At 40.8% G+C, this 17410-nt stretch overlaps 1 protein-coding gene across 1 annotated transcript in view; it reads left to right on the top strand.

The window, feature by feature from the left end:
* The window catches only part of tenm1 (teneurin transmembrane protein 1), a 134995-nt gene that overhangs the window by 43881 nt on the left and 73704 nt on the right, over window positions 1–17410 (top strand). The window contains exon 6 of the mRNA XM_028415599.1: window positions 12876–13049. Within this exon, the coding sequence (XP_028271400.1) occupies window positions 12876–13049 (174 nt within the window). The remainder of the gene's footprint in view (window positions 1–12875; window positions 13050–17410) is intronic.

The following is a 17410-nucleotide window of genomic DNA, read 5'->3' as shown; positions in this document are numbered from 1 at the left end:
AAAAGAAAAGGAGAGGAAAGCAGCGTTGTATTCCTGAACTGACCCCTCTGTAGTAAACTCTAAATTGTAAATTAGCTGTCTTGGACCAAAGCACAAATAACTGGTAATTACTCTGTGATGGAGACACATAGAATGTAACTCCTTTGTCTCTTTCTCTCAAGCACACACACATATGCACATACTATGTCTTATTACTAATGTAATATTTATTATATATATTATTATATATAAATATAATTGTATTATTTACAACTTTGCATTACTATAGATTATCTATTATACCCTATTGTTTTGTCTTTTTTGTTTAAGCTAATGAACCATAACAAACTAGAACTATCAGAATTATATTTCTTAATTTAAAGAGGCATATTGCAGCTTGAGTTTTTATCTGCATTTATGTTTTTTGAAGTATTATTGCACAGCGTTACATTGGGATTTATACAAAAAAGAAGAAACTATCTATTAAATATGATGTCAAATTATTTAGCAGCAAGAGAGTTACACATTAAAAATCAACCCAGACATGTTTTAGACAAAACATATTGGAAAACTAAAGCTTTAAATTAGGATGAAATCCTAAATATCCAAAATCCAAAATAGGATCCTTTTGGTTGGTATTATATTTTTCATTGTCTGCCTACAGTCGGGATGTGTTATTGCACTGTTTTTCTTAAGTGCTGCAAGTTAACGGGAAGTAAAATGAAGAAACGGCTCAAACAAAGCGAGACAAACCTTCACAGCTGAATGCATTATTTGCATCAGTTTTGGGGATTTTATTAATCATATTCATATCTTGTTTGTGTAATAGTTTTAAACCAGCCCCTGGAGAAATTGGATCAAATATCTTATGAAAAATAATGTATGCCAACGAAGGTTACAACTGTTATTTAATCAATATTCAGCTAAATATTACATTAGATCAGTAGCTGAGTTAAATGAATACTAATGAGCTTAGATTGAGAATAGTTTTTTTGCACCTGAATGTAGTCAATTTTTTTTAAAACTTTAATGGGGTTAAGTTTTTGAATGCTGCAACAGTACAGTGCGTAAATGCACTGTAACTGTGAATGCAGATTAACTGGTTGAGCTTCAATGACTGATTAAAAGTTAAGAATAATTAGCATCCTTAAAACAATAAAGTTTCTAGAGACGTTCTGTAGCCTGGAAGATGATCAGCAGAGTTTGTCAAAGTCAAGTACTGATTTACTTCATTGATCCCCTCCAATTGCAACATTTCATCGCCAACCTTGGCTGGGCCCTCCACCACAGCAGATCGTCTCCTCCTCTCTCCCCCAAGTGCAGATATCCCAACCCTCCACCCTGCCAGTTCATTTCCCTCCTGTGGTGGTGCTCAAGGTCACGCTGGAGCAGCGGGTGTTTGCATTAATCATACATACACACACGCACACACACACATCACAGACAGACATCACACACACAGAGGCGAATCCATGCAGATTAATCCCCAGGCTGAACCATGCTATTCCATTAATGTCCCAGCCCCGGTAATTAGTGCATTAGTGAGGAGTGTGAGTGATGACTTGAAGACGACATCACCTTTTAATTGGTGTCATGCTCCACTCCTGTTTGGCAATGATTGATCTCTATGTTGACGTCACCATGGCAACCAGACCAAGATGTATGGGATGTTAGCATCAATGATATGTTAGCCTGTAAATCAAAGATATTCAAATTGCAAGATTAAAGTGGTCATGGACTTAATGTCTTTGTCTAGGGGGAGAGGTTGAGACACAGGCCACCAGATGATTAGGTTCCCTCATTACATAATGATTCAGTAATTTTAATGAATTAATTAACAGCCTCTGACACAGAGAGAGAAGAAAAACCCGTCCCCAGTAGTATTCTCATCTTCATCAAAAAATCACCAAGCTGACTTTTGCTGTATTTATTGATTTCGAGTCAGGCTCTCATTAAATCAAGTTCTTATTGAAGATTCATATTATTACCATAATGTAATACAAAACTAAATTAATTTATTCTCCTTTTAAAATATGATAATGTTTTTTCCTTTATTTCAAATATCATCAGCTGCCATTGAATATTCTATCTAGTTACAAGGGGACTTTTTTATGTTTTTTTCCATTTACTTTTTTTCAGTAAATGGAAGCCATTTTTAAAAACTGAATCATCTTTTAATTGTAAATCAAACAAAGCAAACCATTATTCCAGCATCTCAAATGTGAGGATTTGCAGCTTTTTATGTTGTATGTGATTGTGAGTGAAATATATTCATAAAATAGAAGAAGAAAAATGAAAAGCTACAACTTTTTTCAGGATCCTTTTAACGCTGCTGACAAGATGTGTCACAGCAATATAGCCTCAAGATCCACCATGTGGATCCCATCCCAAGATTCGTTGTGCACCCATACAGAAAGAGTGTTGGTGGACGAGCATTACATTACATTACAGCTATTTAGCTAATGTAAACATTAACTCCAGCTGTCAAGGTTGCAAGGTGACCGATATGATGCTTTATGTTAGCTGATGAAACAAGCAGGAAGTCCTTCAATTGTTCCTAAATAAAAATGCTCAGTTGAAAGATGCAGCCCCCTCCACTGAGGCACAGCTGTAGACTTAAGTAAGGACGGATGGTGAAAGGAGTGGGTATTGTCTGGCAGGGCTGTACTGCAGATACTGCTTACTGAATCAAGACATTTTCAGCATTATGACATATTCCTTTGCAGCAGTGCCAAACTAGAGGCAAACATTTCTTGGAGATGCTCCCTCCTTGGGTGAAAATCATCTTAACAGAGCTGTTGCGTTTGGCTGAATCTTTTTTTGTGACAATATGCCAAACTTTACACTGCACCGTGGGTCCAGCATGTAACAGAGCTTATAACTGATCTTACATGCTTTGCGAAGACACAGCCTGATCAGTGGTGCAGACCCTGAGCATTTGATGTTGCTCTTATTAAGTCAGTATAACCAAACTGATGTTTTTATTTCCCCATTTAAAATATGCTCTTAACACCCGCCTCCAAATATTTAAAGCCCTTAATGCTCTTTGTATAAGTTATGTGACTTGTATATTAATTCAGAGTAAAGTAACCTAGCAAATAATGAGGCAATAATATTATGTCTCAAATTAAGGTTTCCAATTAGCACAACAATGGGACGATGCATGATTGCAGAGATAATGCTGTGCCTAAGTGATTGCAGCGTATGCACCCTGTTGTGATTAGCTAAAGCAGCGCTCCTCTCTTTTCGTTACTGGCCTCTTTCCTCTCCTCCCATACCCCCTGGTGTTGCAGGGGCTGTGAATAGCTTTGTTAATTTGTTTATCCCCCAACGTACCCCTCCTTCCTGCAGTCGTAGCTTGTTATTAAGCACAACACGGCCATCAGATATGAGGATCAGGCATTATGATAGCGAACGGGGCATTTAAGGGGAGATAGAGGACAGATTAAGATTGCATCTGTAATCTTGAGCAATGTTGCCACGACAACAGTACCAGTAACTCATATTTTTTTTTCTATTTAAAGCTCCATTTATGTTATTCCTTCATGAAAATCTAACTACCATTGCTCTATCACATAAAAAAGCAATTAGAATATTTTCTGCATTAATGAACGTCTTGCTGTTTAAAACGGTTGCAATCCTCAGTTGTTCAATCAAATATGAGGAGAGAGGGTGGGATGTTTCACTTATGAATGATAATCATCTCTATGGCAACAGGGAGAAGCTTCTGACGCAAGTAAAATGAGAAAGTCAGCAGCGCCCTGCAATCAAATAATCACCTCCAAATCTCATTTCAGTCACTTGCACACAAACGATACAGACAATGCACACTTTAAGCAAAACTCTTCCGTGTTGCTTCGGGGGACCTGGTGCCGCCATAAAGATCCAAATGACTCGTTAGAGGCTTTAAGTTTATTATTCTCATGGTTTCTCTTTTAGTAAATCTACTTTCACAGTTTGATGGCAATTCTAGGCATCTGCCTTAAAAGTCACATATTCATCACAGAGGTCAGACACAGTACAGTCTCTAACTGGGCTCACAAGAAAGAAAATGTGTTATTAAAGCTAATAGCTATTTCCATTAGGATAAATCTGAAGAATATTTCCTTAATTTGGATTTTCTGAGCCTGAGGTGACACCTTCCAATGGCTTGTTTTGGCAAACTGACAGCACAAACATATTCTCTTTACAAGGATTACAGAAATATATCACACCATCTTTGAAGCCAGGACCAGAAAATGTTTGGTATTATGCTTGAATAGTCACTATGATTAATCAATTTTCCAAAGAGATGCATTTACTTTTTGTATACCAATTAATTTTATAATCGAGTCAGATCTTTGTGCACTGTAATTAATTTAAGTTTACACTAATGAACTGATATTATTTATAGGAATCTGCAATGTCTTTTTATATATTATTATTTTTTTTAATATTCAAATATGTGATCTGTTGTTGGGTGAAATTTTTCTACATGCATTTTATTGTAAATTATGTGCTAAAACAGAATCAGAGCTCTTAAGTCAGCCCATTCTGATCTGGATTTCTTCTCTAAATGTCCTAGTTGTCTGTCTCAAAGCACCAAGCTGATTACGGCTTATCATGAATTAAGTGCTCGTCCTCTCCTGTGTTGTTGACCACCATGGCTGTGGAGTTGGGAAACTATAACTGTGTACATTAGTTCAGTCATGAAGTCCTCAAGACTCAGACTTGGAACTGATATTCATACAAAAACAGGAAGACTGATACACAGATGAATGTGGGTAATCTATTAACCACAAAAACACTAAAACACCAAGGTGAATTCCGAGAGTCAAAGTGTGTACCCACAGATGGCACGTCACACGACGAGAATCTTTCAGCCGCTGCATCTGTTGTCACATTCAGAGAATCACTGAGGGTGTTAACACTAGCAGTGCCACTGTAGCCTGCTGTCGCTATTGCTGAGCTGATGTGAGCCAAACAAAGTGCACCTACTGGCTATTGACAGTGATGGATTATAAATCAAGTCTTTGATCATTAAGCACGTCGTGAGGAAGACAAAAGATTTATGATAATATTTAACATGTTTGATGTGATAGAAAACGACTTGGAGAGATCATTAAGGGATATCTTTTTTTTACGACTAAACATGTGTGACAGGAGCGACATCATTTCAGATGTGTGGCTTCAGATAAAAGAGCACAGGCACTGAAAGCTTTTTTTTGTTGTACAGTGTTTAGTAACATGCAAATAGTTGAGTACTCACCTGCACTAAAGACGGACTGCGTGCATAGCTAAGTAACTTGGTGTTGTATTCTGGGTAATTAGCAAAGTTTTAATAGGAAAACCTGAAATATGCTGATTCGCTCAGCTTAAGATCTGCCATCTGAGCTCCAGAGTAATGTGAAATCCATTTCACAGTGCTGTATTTTGAGAAGGAAGAAGGTTTGTTAATGTTTTGAACCTCACTGATATCAGCTCCTGAAGCTATGGGTAGGCGATAAAAATGAAACTAATGATATACTGTACTTATATGATGATCTGTAGCATGATCATTAGCATGTGGCAGCAGCTATGGGGTGAACAGTCTGCATGAAAGGGGATTGCAGTCTCTCGAGTAGGCAGGGCCGGAGATTGTGTACAGTGGTGATGTCAGAGGGTCAGTTGAATCCGGCGATGGCTATCGGGATGACACTGTTGAGGTGCTGAGTTAGCGTAGCCCTAATTAAGTGTTACCTACTTCCCATAGGAACGTTTTTGAACAGGTGGTCGCCTGTTTGTCTAGTATCTGCGGCCGTCCTCTTCATTGTGCGGCTCTGTCAAGGAGGGCAACTGGCAACCAATTATCTGCTCAGCAATGCTGAGTGGGTAAGATTGGCTGCTACAGCTTGTTTCCAGTAGGGTCTGGAAACTAGAATCCTTTCTATTAGGAGTGTTCTGGCTCAGCACAGTTCAGTTGGACACAAAACGCTGTCACACACAGCGACTCCATTACAGTACAGCAATGCTGCGGTGTTCTGTGTTAGCTGCTGGCTTTATTCTCTTTGTTTTCAACAGATGTTTTTAATCTGTTGCAAAAATAGAAGACTATCACCTCCAAGTCATTATTTATGTCTGCGTTGCTGGTTTAGGACACATGTTCTTTTAGCGTCTGTGTTTTAAGAAAGAGATGTTTTCTAGTTTAATGATGGTTACACCAGATTTTCAATTAATACAAATCCCTATTATTATTTTTTCACTAATATACTTTAGCAAATGCGTAAACGTGCGTAACTGGCAGCACAAGCAGTTTCTATGCTGCCTGATACAAACTGGTGTTTGATGTTCTGCAATGAACCTTATAAACATACACTTCTGAGTGTGAATGAATGTGACGGTGCCTTTGTGGGTGTGTGTGTGTGCATGCCTGTGTGTACCAGCGCGCGTTCTTCACCCCTGCTTCTTTCAGCCAGCTGCTTCATGCCTCATTGGGGTTTGTATTGATTGGTCCAGTTTCTCTTTGTTTTCAGTCTTCTATTTTGGTCGTCTGATGCAGCTCTTAGAAACCCGCTGGCCTTTGCTAAAACTGCCCTAACAGCTACAGAAGCCTTTGGTAAAATTGCTTTAAATGGATAGACAGGCTCTGGTCAGAAAGCTCTGAATGGTGAGAGAGCCCTTTGGTAAAAGGTCAGAGAGACTGCAATAAAATAGCCTCAATAGTTCACCAGACATGTACAAGCTCGCACACGTGCATACGAAAGTGCACACCAACTCACACCCAGCCACTCTTTTTCTTTGTCATCCTCTCTGTTACACCCTCATGTGCAAGAATTGAGCTGTATGTGACCGGCAGTTGTGAGTATGTCTGCAGTGTTTCATCTCTTGTTGGTATTAGATGGTGGCTGCCGGAGGGCTATGTAACATGGTGCCGATCTGCAGCTCATTTAACACTCTTCTGTCCGTTGTAACATGACTCAGCTTTCAGAGAGGGACCAGATCAGTAAGACAGCTAGTAGAAGACAGACAGAGGAGGAGGAGGACTATGACAGAACGAAAGAGGAGGCGTGATTAGAAATGAAAGAACAACAGAGAAATGGAATGGAAGCTGCAGTCTGTTGGACCAACTAGATAACCGTGACAGTTAGTTTTACTGGTAAATAAACATCAGGATATACGGCAAATCTCATCATTCAAGACATGAGACGTGTGTCACCACCTCCGCTCATCCATTATCCCCCCTTTCCGTCATTTTATCCCTTTATCCAAACAAGACTTTCCATTCCAGATTAGCAAGGTCAAAGCGGTGATGATGAGTCCTGGGCTTTATAACAGTCAGGAGACTGCAGCACGAGGCTCTGTTCCTGCGCCCTCTCTCTCTCTCACACACACACACACACACAAGAAAATGTCAGCAGACACACACTCATGCACACACATACACTCTTAAACAGTCATGACAGTGGTATTAGTAGCTTTCAAGGAGTTGGTGGAGGAGAGTAAGAAAAACACTTTCACACCTCTTGTCTGTTAGAGACAAGCAATGGTCGACAGGCGAAAAGGCAGGAGGGCAGGCGGACGCCCAGGCTCTCAGTCTCTACTCTTACGTTGACTTAGACAAAGATTTGTTTTATTGGCTCTGAAGTCCCTCTCCCTCACTCTCCTTCAGTCTCCTTCACACTTGTTTTCCCCATTTGTCTCTCTCTTCTTTCTTACTCCCCTCTCTCTGTCTTTTATCTGTCTCTGCCATTCTCTCTCTTTCTGCCTCTGTTTCTCCCATCCCTCAGAAGTTTTGGCTTAGCTAGAGGCTGACATAGCCATGCAGGACTTGGATGAGCAATTGCCTTTACTGTACATGCTAAACTACACACTAAATGGAATGACTGATGCTCTTGAAAGCGTTTGCTGCTAGGCAAAGCCAGCTGCAGTCTTAGGTTGTCAGACAGAATATGGTTGGCGGTTAGCTATGTGTATGAGTGAAAAGAACTTGGCAATCAGGCTTGGGTGTGCTTCCACTTGTGTGAGCATATTGATAAATCATTTTTAACTGACTGCAGTGCTACGTTGGCTGTAATGCTTATCGATAGGACAGTATATTCACAGTCAATCTCACCTATTGTGCCCTGCAGTCCATACCAGGACTGTTACAAATACTAGATAACTACATGCAGTGTAACCCAGGCATTAAAAAGCAACGTACACACACACACACAGACACACACGCACACACAGACAATTTTCTTTCACTATCTTCTGCTCTTTCTCCCAGCACAAGTGTGAAATCTAATCATCACTGAAGCCCACAACCATTTCTATCTAATCTGGAGAAACACACATGCCTGACAACAACAATAGCAACAACTGCAGCAGCAACACCCAGCTAGCATTATCGCTGCATCTACCAGCTCATAGTCTGCTTCTAAACCCTGGTTATCTGGGCAGAATAGTAAAAGGAATTTAGTGGTTCTGAGTTGCCATTAAATGCACTCATGATAAAGATATGCCATTCATGTGTTTGCTTCACAGCTGTTCGTGTACAAAAGTGCTAATGGAGTGACTGCGATCTCAGCAGCTAACTTTATTCACATGTTTCTCTCCAGCTTGGATTCTTGTGTTCAGTCATTTCCCACCATGGTAGTTTAAGTAAACCTTAAAAACCCCATGAAGCACTTCTGTCTCTTAATAGAGCTCAGTTTCTGTCTCTGCCTGCACCCCGCGCTCTTCTCTTCAGCCTGCTTCATCCTCAGCACTCGGCGGGGTAGCCGACAGTGAGGGTACAGTACAGAACCCCCTCGCAGCAGTGCCGTCCTATTACCTCTGGCAGTCATCTCGCTGTCACACTGATCAATGATTCATGTGTGCGAAGGCCTCGGCCTCTTAGCTCGCCGCACTGCTGCTCATTGTCACCGCTATTCTGCTGCTCCATCTCTGGTTCTAATGACTGGACTCACTCTGAGTCTCTCTCTAACATGTGACGGTTATGTGCGTTTCCACTAGAGCTCAAGAGTGAAAGATGGACGCTGAGCGAGAGATGGATAGACAGGCAGGAGAAAAAGAGAGTGAGAGTGAAGGTTCATGCTGAGCACATGCTGCTCGCGGAACTGACTGCTTGCTGTGTCTAAGTGTGTTTCTGTATCAGTGTGTATGAATTTCACATGTCCACACCGAGAGTCAAACATGTATCTTTTCATGTGAGCAGATACATTTAAGCAAATTATTTCCATTTCGAAGATGTCATATGCGTTCTAAGAACCACAGGGCATCCTGCAGCCAAATTGTTAAGACATAAACAAACAACAAACTGATGCAACATCGTCAGCTCATATGGTCAACAGATGAAATCATTTTTGTTTTATGAATGAATGAATACATGTGTTTTTTTCAAACTGGAACCACTTTCACCTCAGTTTAGAGGTGCTGGCACGAGGTGAGGCTAAATGCTTATGTCCAGTGTTTATGCTGACTGGCGCTTCACAGTACCCGTCTCCAGCTGCTTGTTTCAGCTCCTCCTTGGGGATCCCCAGCCACTCCCTAGCCAGCTGGGCGACACAATCGCTCCAGTCCTAAGTAGGACCCAGGGCCTGTGCCTTACTGGTCATGCATGGCAGGCCTCTAATAATGATATCTTTACCCAAACTAGCTCCTATCAATGTGCAGGAGTAGCTACTCAGAAGTTCTCTTAAATTTCCAAACTTCATATGCTGGAAGAGTGAAAAAACCTTTTTCAGCCAACTCTATTGCAGTCTTGTTCTTTTGGTCATTAGGGGTGTCTCTGCACCACTAAGGTCCACATCACTGCACCCAACCCATGGTTGACCTGACTTGGCTTGGTGCAATGTCTTCCAAGTGACAGGCAGGAGAGGGACATGCTCAGATGTCAGCAATAAAACTTTAGTACATACTTAACTTTGGTATAATGTCTATCCTTTCCATTTTAGAATCAGTAGACACATTTCACTTTTTTTAAGATTCCAACAAAAATGCTCATTTGACATCAAAACAAGCTCTTCTCAGAAGTGCCTTCTTGGACAATAGACTATAGGGAATATAATAGAATAGGGATGACAATAAAACAACAATATTTCTCTGTGACAACCGAGTTTGTGCATCTGGAGATGTAAGTAAGTTAACCTTGGATCATGATTGTTTTGTCAAAATAATAAAACTTTGAGGTTAAGATTAAACCTTCATGATCAACAGTTACTTTTTTTTTTACTAATTCCAGTTTGCAAGTTTAAAGCTCTTCGCAGCCATGGAAATGCTCCAAATGAAGTCACTGGACACAAAAACTGTATCTGCAATCATAAACCTGAATTGAATACCCACAATTAACAGGGTCAAGTGAAAAACAACAATCATGTCCTTACTTGTTTTAATATTTCTGCATGGACAACACATCCTCAGAAGTATAAACTCTCAGTCTTCACCAGCATCCTCTCCTCATTACATTCCCAGGTCCTTGTTCACTCCTTGCTTCAGTGTGTCCATGTATGTGTGTGTGTGTGCGTGCTCTGTGACTCTAGATGCTAAGTGTTCTAAGCAAAAGGTCAAGAGCCATAAAACAAGAGAGTGAGAGAGTTGGCGAGAGAGGCTGATGAGAAGGAGCGGGAGAAGTAGGGTCTGAGGGTCTTTTGAGGAGCGATGGAGTGGTGAAGAGGAGAAGATAGGAGAGCCAATGAGGACTGTCACGGCAGAGTCATAACAGGAGTGGGTAATACTTGGCTTATATAGGTGTGAATGTGTGTGTGTATATATATGTGTGTATATATATATATATATATATGTTTGGTAGGGGGGGGGGGGGGTTGGGGGTTGGCACTAGAGAACAAGGAGATGAAGAAAAGCAATTCAGATGAGAGGAAGTGAGGAGAGAATGGAGTATGCGGGATTGAAGGGTGGAAATGCTAAATGCATTGGTTTGGGAATAACTCGTCATCCCTCACTGAGCACTCTTACAGACTAATTTATGAAACTACGATAGGTTGTTCCACTCCACTGCGAAATATAATGCAGTACAAACAGTGATGATGAATGCAAACCTACATTTGTTGGCACAATACTAAATTTCATGTTTAATCCCAGTAGAAGAGTGTTGATAATGGGCTGTAGTTTAAAGAAAAACGCTGCAGAAATGTCTCTAAATTTATCTTTTTTTGGCAATAACCTATATGTTTTTTTATTATTTCTGTCTGCCTGTTTTGTTTCTCACCTGTCAGTACAGTACCTGACAACTAGAAGGGTCTTTGCTGGAAATTAATCCCGTGAAATTGAATGTACAAGGCAGATGATTTAGGTTACTGTCATATTTCTTTTTTTTTCGGCATCAAAATGAGTCATCACAACTAATTTCACAGCAGTGTGTTAATGAGAAAATCCCCCACACTGCATCTTTTTAAATGAAAATAAGAAAAGAAAAAAAAAATAAGATTTTTTAAAATGAGTGACTCGTACTCCGTGATGTGAAGAATCTGTGCGTGTCCATGTCTGGTCTCGTCACAGACTGACAGTTCAATTAGTCTGAACTAAATGATGCATGACGTCTCCCTCATGGCCCTAGTAATCGTCAGTGTTCTGCTTTGAAGAGTTCATATTGTGCATGGGTAGATAGCTAAACCAACAGTGGCTAGGCGGGCTAGTCAGAAGTTGAAATGTTGAAATGTATGATTTGCTGATCCCCACAGATGCCTGCATGGAGCATGGGACCACATCGGCTTCAACTCTCAAAGCTCATCACACATTTGCTGTATTTTCTGAGAAAATGGTCCTTTTTTTCTCTTCTGCCTCTAACAGAAAGTAGCTGCAAATGGCTTTGAACTAACTGGAGTTTTAATTAGGTATTCCTCATCAGCTGGGGAATGAGTGTGGGTGAGCGTGGAGATTGAGTGTGGGTGTGTCTCTGTGTGTGCATGCATGCATACCAGAAAATAGCAGGTACCTTTAATGCACTTACATGTGCGTGCTGTACCTGTGTGATTGTGTTGACCGCGCTGCATAATTGTGGATTTGGTTTTCTAAGCAGCCATTTTGTGCAAGCGTTAGCAAGCTTGTGTCAAGTGCTTTTTCTGGGTGTCGGCAATCAGCAGACAGAGGACAGACAGTGAAGATGTTTGAAGTCGTTAGAAGTTCTTTACCTTGATCTGCATGCAGCAGCCATCCTCTAACTGCCACCAGCACATAGTAACTTTGTGATTTGAGTCTTTGCTTTTGTTTGATGTTCCAAATGTGTCAGTGGAGGAAAAAAACTGCAATGATTTATTTCATTTGCTTTCTTCCCCCTGTCAGCAGAGCCACACTGGATTCTTTTAAAGTGGAAAAACTAAAGCAGTGTTCAAGTATATTCTCAAATGCAACCTCATGATTGGACAGGGCAAGGTGAACATTTTACTGAAGACTTTATTGACAACCTTGCAAGACACTAATTAATTTCCTTAATGGGCAGGTGTTAGTTGTTTTTATTTAACAGCATGTTGGATTGTTGTCCCAGTAAACAATTTTATGTGTGGGAGGGGGAATTCAGCATCCTCCCACAGCCTTTGTTGTTTAAAAGGCCCATATGGATTGTGAATCGGCAGCAGCTTTCAAAGCATCATTAGTCATGCATAAAAGACAGTGTTAGCGCTTTAATACCAACCCTGGGCTCCGACTCTGAAGATCTGCCTTAATTGCCCGCCTCTACCACATTCAATGCTCATCTGCGCATGTGCACGTACACATGCACATACCACATGTCTATATATGGGAGAGTTTGTAGTCTGTGTGTATTTGCTAATTGTGCACTGTCGCTAATAAGCACATAGAGTGAGTGCTCTCAGATGGACATTAAAGAAGATTCAGACACACCCCTCTGCATGCCTTGAATAATGATCTATCTCTTTTCCTTCTTTCTCTTTTCTTTTGGCCGTATGTGTGTGTGTGTGTCTGCGTGTCTTTGTGTGTAGCCGTCCACCTGTTAGGTCTGACCTGGCATCTGCGACATGGTGAGAGCCAGCTGTATGAGAACGGCCTGAGCTCAGCAGACCATCAACAAGACGACCGCAGTAAAACCAGACCTACCAGCTCCATCCACCTGCTGGACACATTCAACCCTGAAAACACACATGCTGGTGACAGAGGTGAGCTAAGCACACACACACACAGAATACATCATAATAACAGATGATGTGTGTTTAACTATTGACAATATTAGCCCATGAGTAAGAGCAAAACAAATGTAATACAAAAGCTTGGGAATTCAGTAAATTTATGGTGTATTGGATGAACACATGAGCGATGATGGTTTAGAGTGTTTCACTTCATTTTCCTTTAACTGCGCTCGGCTGATTGTGTTTTGTATTGACGTTTTAGAATTAATCAACCTAGTGTGCAGTTTTAAGGACGATCTCGTTAATAAATTAAGTTGAAAGAAGTCTGACCTAAGTTGCCACGGAAACCAAATCCCAAGACTGCCTTGGTTAAATTAGTTTTCCGGCCCAACTGCATGTCAAAGCCCGCTGCCCATCTGAGAACATGACTCTTTCATTAAAATCCGATATCATGTTTTTTTTCTGTACTAAACATTAAAGAGTGTACATGTTTACTTAATGTGATACCACTTGAGTGAGCACTGGCTGTTGCTAAAGACCATAACTTTGTAAGACACAAAGTCAGGACACGTGGGGTTAGAAAGTTTTTTTCGCTCACTCATCTCCTCTTCGGGCTGCCAGCTCAAGGCTGTATTAGTCGCTACTCATGTAATACACCCAGATCTTCACTGCTGTGTGGATAATATTGATATATTAGAGGCAAGAGAGGAAAGACGGAAGAATGTATTGAAGGAAATGTCAAAATTATGGTCGCAAAATCTTTTCTCTGTGCAGTCATCAAAGGTCTCCACTTCATTCTGCAAATTAACAACATAATTGACAATTTCCAGTCAAATCTCAGCTATATGAGGTTTTCTGTGCATGAATTAATGCTAAAATGATGCACACCTGCCTACAAACCATTCAGTAGCCAAGAGTCTAATTAACGTGGAAGCACAGTAAATGTGTATGTGGTAAAAATGCCTTGCTCTCACTTTTGTTAATATATGTTAAACACACATTAAAGCTGAGAATTTTAATGTGACAGCCATGAATACTTTTCAAATTACAAGTGTCTAAGCAACAAATGTGGAAAACAACTATACAAACATTTATAGTTCAGATTGAATGGATGTACACAGGTGAGGGCAAGACGCATACTTATGGTTTCTAAACACTTCTTTCACTATTCATGAAGCTGTATATGTTTCTCTCTCTCTGCACACTTTGTCCTGATCTAGACTTGTTATAAGCACAATAAGATGGCATTGAAACTTCATGGTGAGCATGACTACATATATTTCCATTCGGTTTGTATAGTGCATTAGGAACTGCATATATAACACACTCGGCTCAATGAGTGATTCAGTACAATAGAGAGGCATCAGTCCAAAGATTATCCTTGAACTGATTAGTCATTTATTAGAAAAGCTAGGCGATTGGTTAATCATGTTCCCTCTTAGCCAGTACGTGACTGGAATACATCTACTACTCTCTGCTGTCTCTCAACTAGCCAGAGGAATTACTAACACCAATTTAACCCCATGATATGGGACATTAATTGTGAGTGTTTCAGGTCATAGAGTCAGACAGGACGCAGCAACCTTCATGCTTGGTTTGACTCTGATGGATATTACATTGAAAGCTGTTGGAGCCCATGTTCAGCACTTATACTGAGAATGTGCGAGCCAAACTGCAACCCGCTGCAATTTAGGCAACCTGGGACATCCCTAAAGCAACTATTCTTGATGAATCCTCACATTCTGAGGATTAACGCTCTCATCAGTAGCTAAATCCTCCAATAGAGCATGTAGGGGTCATAGAATTCACTTCCGAGTGTTGCGTCACAACAATCTATTGTTTCAACTCCTATTGCTTTTTTATGCTTGATGAAAGCTGGGAAATCAAAATGGGCAAAGCTAAGCCGTTGATGCAGGGGGCTCAGATTAATAAAATTGGCACGGTGGAGGTGGTCCCCGGGCAGAGGAGGGCCAGAGAGATTAGAGATTAGGCTGTAATCCAGTGTGGCAGATTATCACGCTCATCCTGCTGTACCATCACCTCTCACACCAAGAGACCACACAATCCCCTAGATTACACCGCGAAGGATGGTGAGTGGAGGCTGCAGGGAATGGAAAGGATAAAAACATGTGGGGGGGGGGGAGATGGGAGGAGAGAACAAAATGATGGATACACAAGAAAGAAATGCAATTTAACATTTTGTAGTAATTATGTTATTGGATTTGTTTTTGCAAGAAATGTAAAATGTTTATTTTATTTCTGCTTTCTGAACACAAGTGACAACATAACAGTGGGAGCACATTAGAAACTGATTGAAGGATAGTTATCAGTTAGTGCTTGTTTTGATATAAGCTGATGACACAGTGGGGAGAGATGAAACACGCTTGGCAGAATGATTGGAAGGTAGTAATCCTCTTCTTGTACATGAATTTTTATGTGTTGTTTTTTCATGTCAACCATAACGCTGTAAAGATAGGCTCTCTCAAACATAGGCTCTCCATTTGATTTATTGACTCTGCGCCAAAACCAGGCTTTCTAATCTAACCTTACAAAGCAGCTCGCACTATTGTGCTAGATACTAATTGACATGTTGTGTCATCTGCGTATGGCTACTGTCTTGTCAAACCATTCTTGCTGTGTTTTATGTTCCTCCTGCTATCTCTCCTGCAGTTTCCCGAGATTACCAGCAGCCCTTCTTGGTCCTCAACACATAAAAGCTTCTCTAATTAGTGCTACATTAATTGCCACTCACCCCATGATAATCAACCGCGGGCTGATGTGCGTGCGTGAATCCGCACATACTAACACTCTCTCTTCTTCTGTATCTGACATCCATGGAGAAGAGCATGGAGACACGGACACACACACACACACATCTAAAGAAATTCCTCTGGTGCAGATGAAAGCATAAGTGCCCAGCAAAGAAGGTTCTCTGTCAGTGTATTCCCTGCCTTAATGAAGTACAAGAGAGTTTCAGAATAATATTTCACTCCACATGGAACACCGGATATATTAATGATATGAAGTGATACAAACTGACATACAGTAGAGCAGCATATTGCCTCATTATAAACGTGAAGATGATGAAATGCAGAGCTTGTGGAATGCCATCTGAGACTATGTGATGATTGTATAAACCACCATATGAAAGGAGAGTTAGTGCTGAATTGTTTTCACTCTATCTGATGGTGTGGTTGGAAATGGTGTGCGGATGGATGGAATGTGACACAGACAGAGAGGAGGGCTCTTAAAGAGCACATCAATATTCTAGACTGCGTGCCGAGAGAGTGGAGGGCTGAGCAGTGTGTGTGTGTGCAGGAGAGTAAGAAAATGTTTTGTGTATATTTGTGGGAAAAGCAGACATGTATGTGTGATTAGGAGAGAGAGAGAGAGAGAGAGAGGGTGTGGGGGAGAGAGACAGATGAGTGTGTTGCATACGCATGTGTGCCAATACCGACGGACTGGTCCCTGTTACACTGGTCTCATTGATTTTCTCACGCTGGGATACAGTCTCAGGATGTAACACATGCACACACACACTCACATACACAGGCAGAGGGAGAGTATAGATCATTTAGTGAGCCCCCTGCTTGAGCGCTTCAAGTTGAGAAAGCCTAACAGCAGCAACATGTCTGAGTGTTACTCAGCCTGCATTCATAACATCTCATCCAAGTGATGAAATTAAACATGATTTCAAGTCAGTATTTACACTGCAGACGACACATCAAGAGCAGAAGGCTCTGTAATTCTTACTCTTGACATTCAAAGTAGCCTAATAAATTGATGTCTTAGGTCGAAAAACAGGAAATTTTATCTTATCAAACAAAATAGAGTTTCTATTTTGACAAACAAAAAAATGTTGGCCAAAGGGTAAATGAAGCCAATATAGAAATCCCAAAACTGCTGCCTCTCCAATGGCCACTTCAAACAGTCAATCCCCATAGACTGTGATGTTGAAATGCCAAGAATACAGCATAAACATGTTTACAGCACTGTACAAGCAATGGTTTGGTCTCTACAGAGCATGACAGCTGCACACGGAGTACACTTTTATTTAACTGACCCATTTAAATAATCTCGAGTATCTGCATAAATGCAGTTGCAGATTGCTAGCTGTTTGTCTAAGTGCCTGCTGGCCCCACTTAGCTTCACTCACACTCCTGGTTAGGCCAGGAGTTGGAGGGAGTCAGGCACTGACAGAATGGTGATGGCTGAATCTACCACACCTAAAAACTACTATTCAGAATACACATGGGAAATGATACAAATGACTCCTCAATCAAAGGATTCCACATGTACTAGGCATGACCAGTAACAATGTCACATGCCTAAAACTAAATCCTACACTTCTCTTTCTGTCTTATTTTGTGCATTTTTCTGGCTAAAAAATC

This window comes from Parambassis ranga, chromosome 10, assembly GCF_900634625.1.
Source record: "Parambassis ranga chromosome 10, fParRan2.1, whole genome shotgun sequence".
NCBI classification, from domain to species: domain Eukaryota; kingdom Metazoa; phylum Chordata; class Actinopteri; family Ambassidae; genus Parambassis; species Parambassis ranga.
This window is presented reverse-complemented; position numbering and strand designations above follow the sequence as displayed.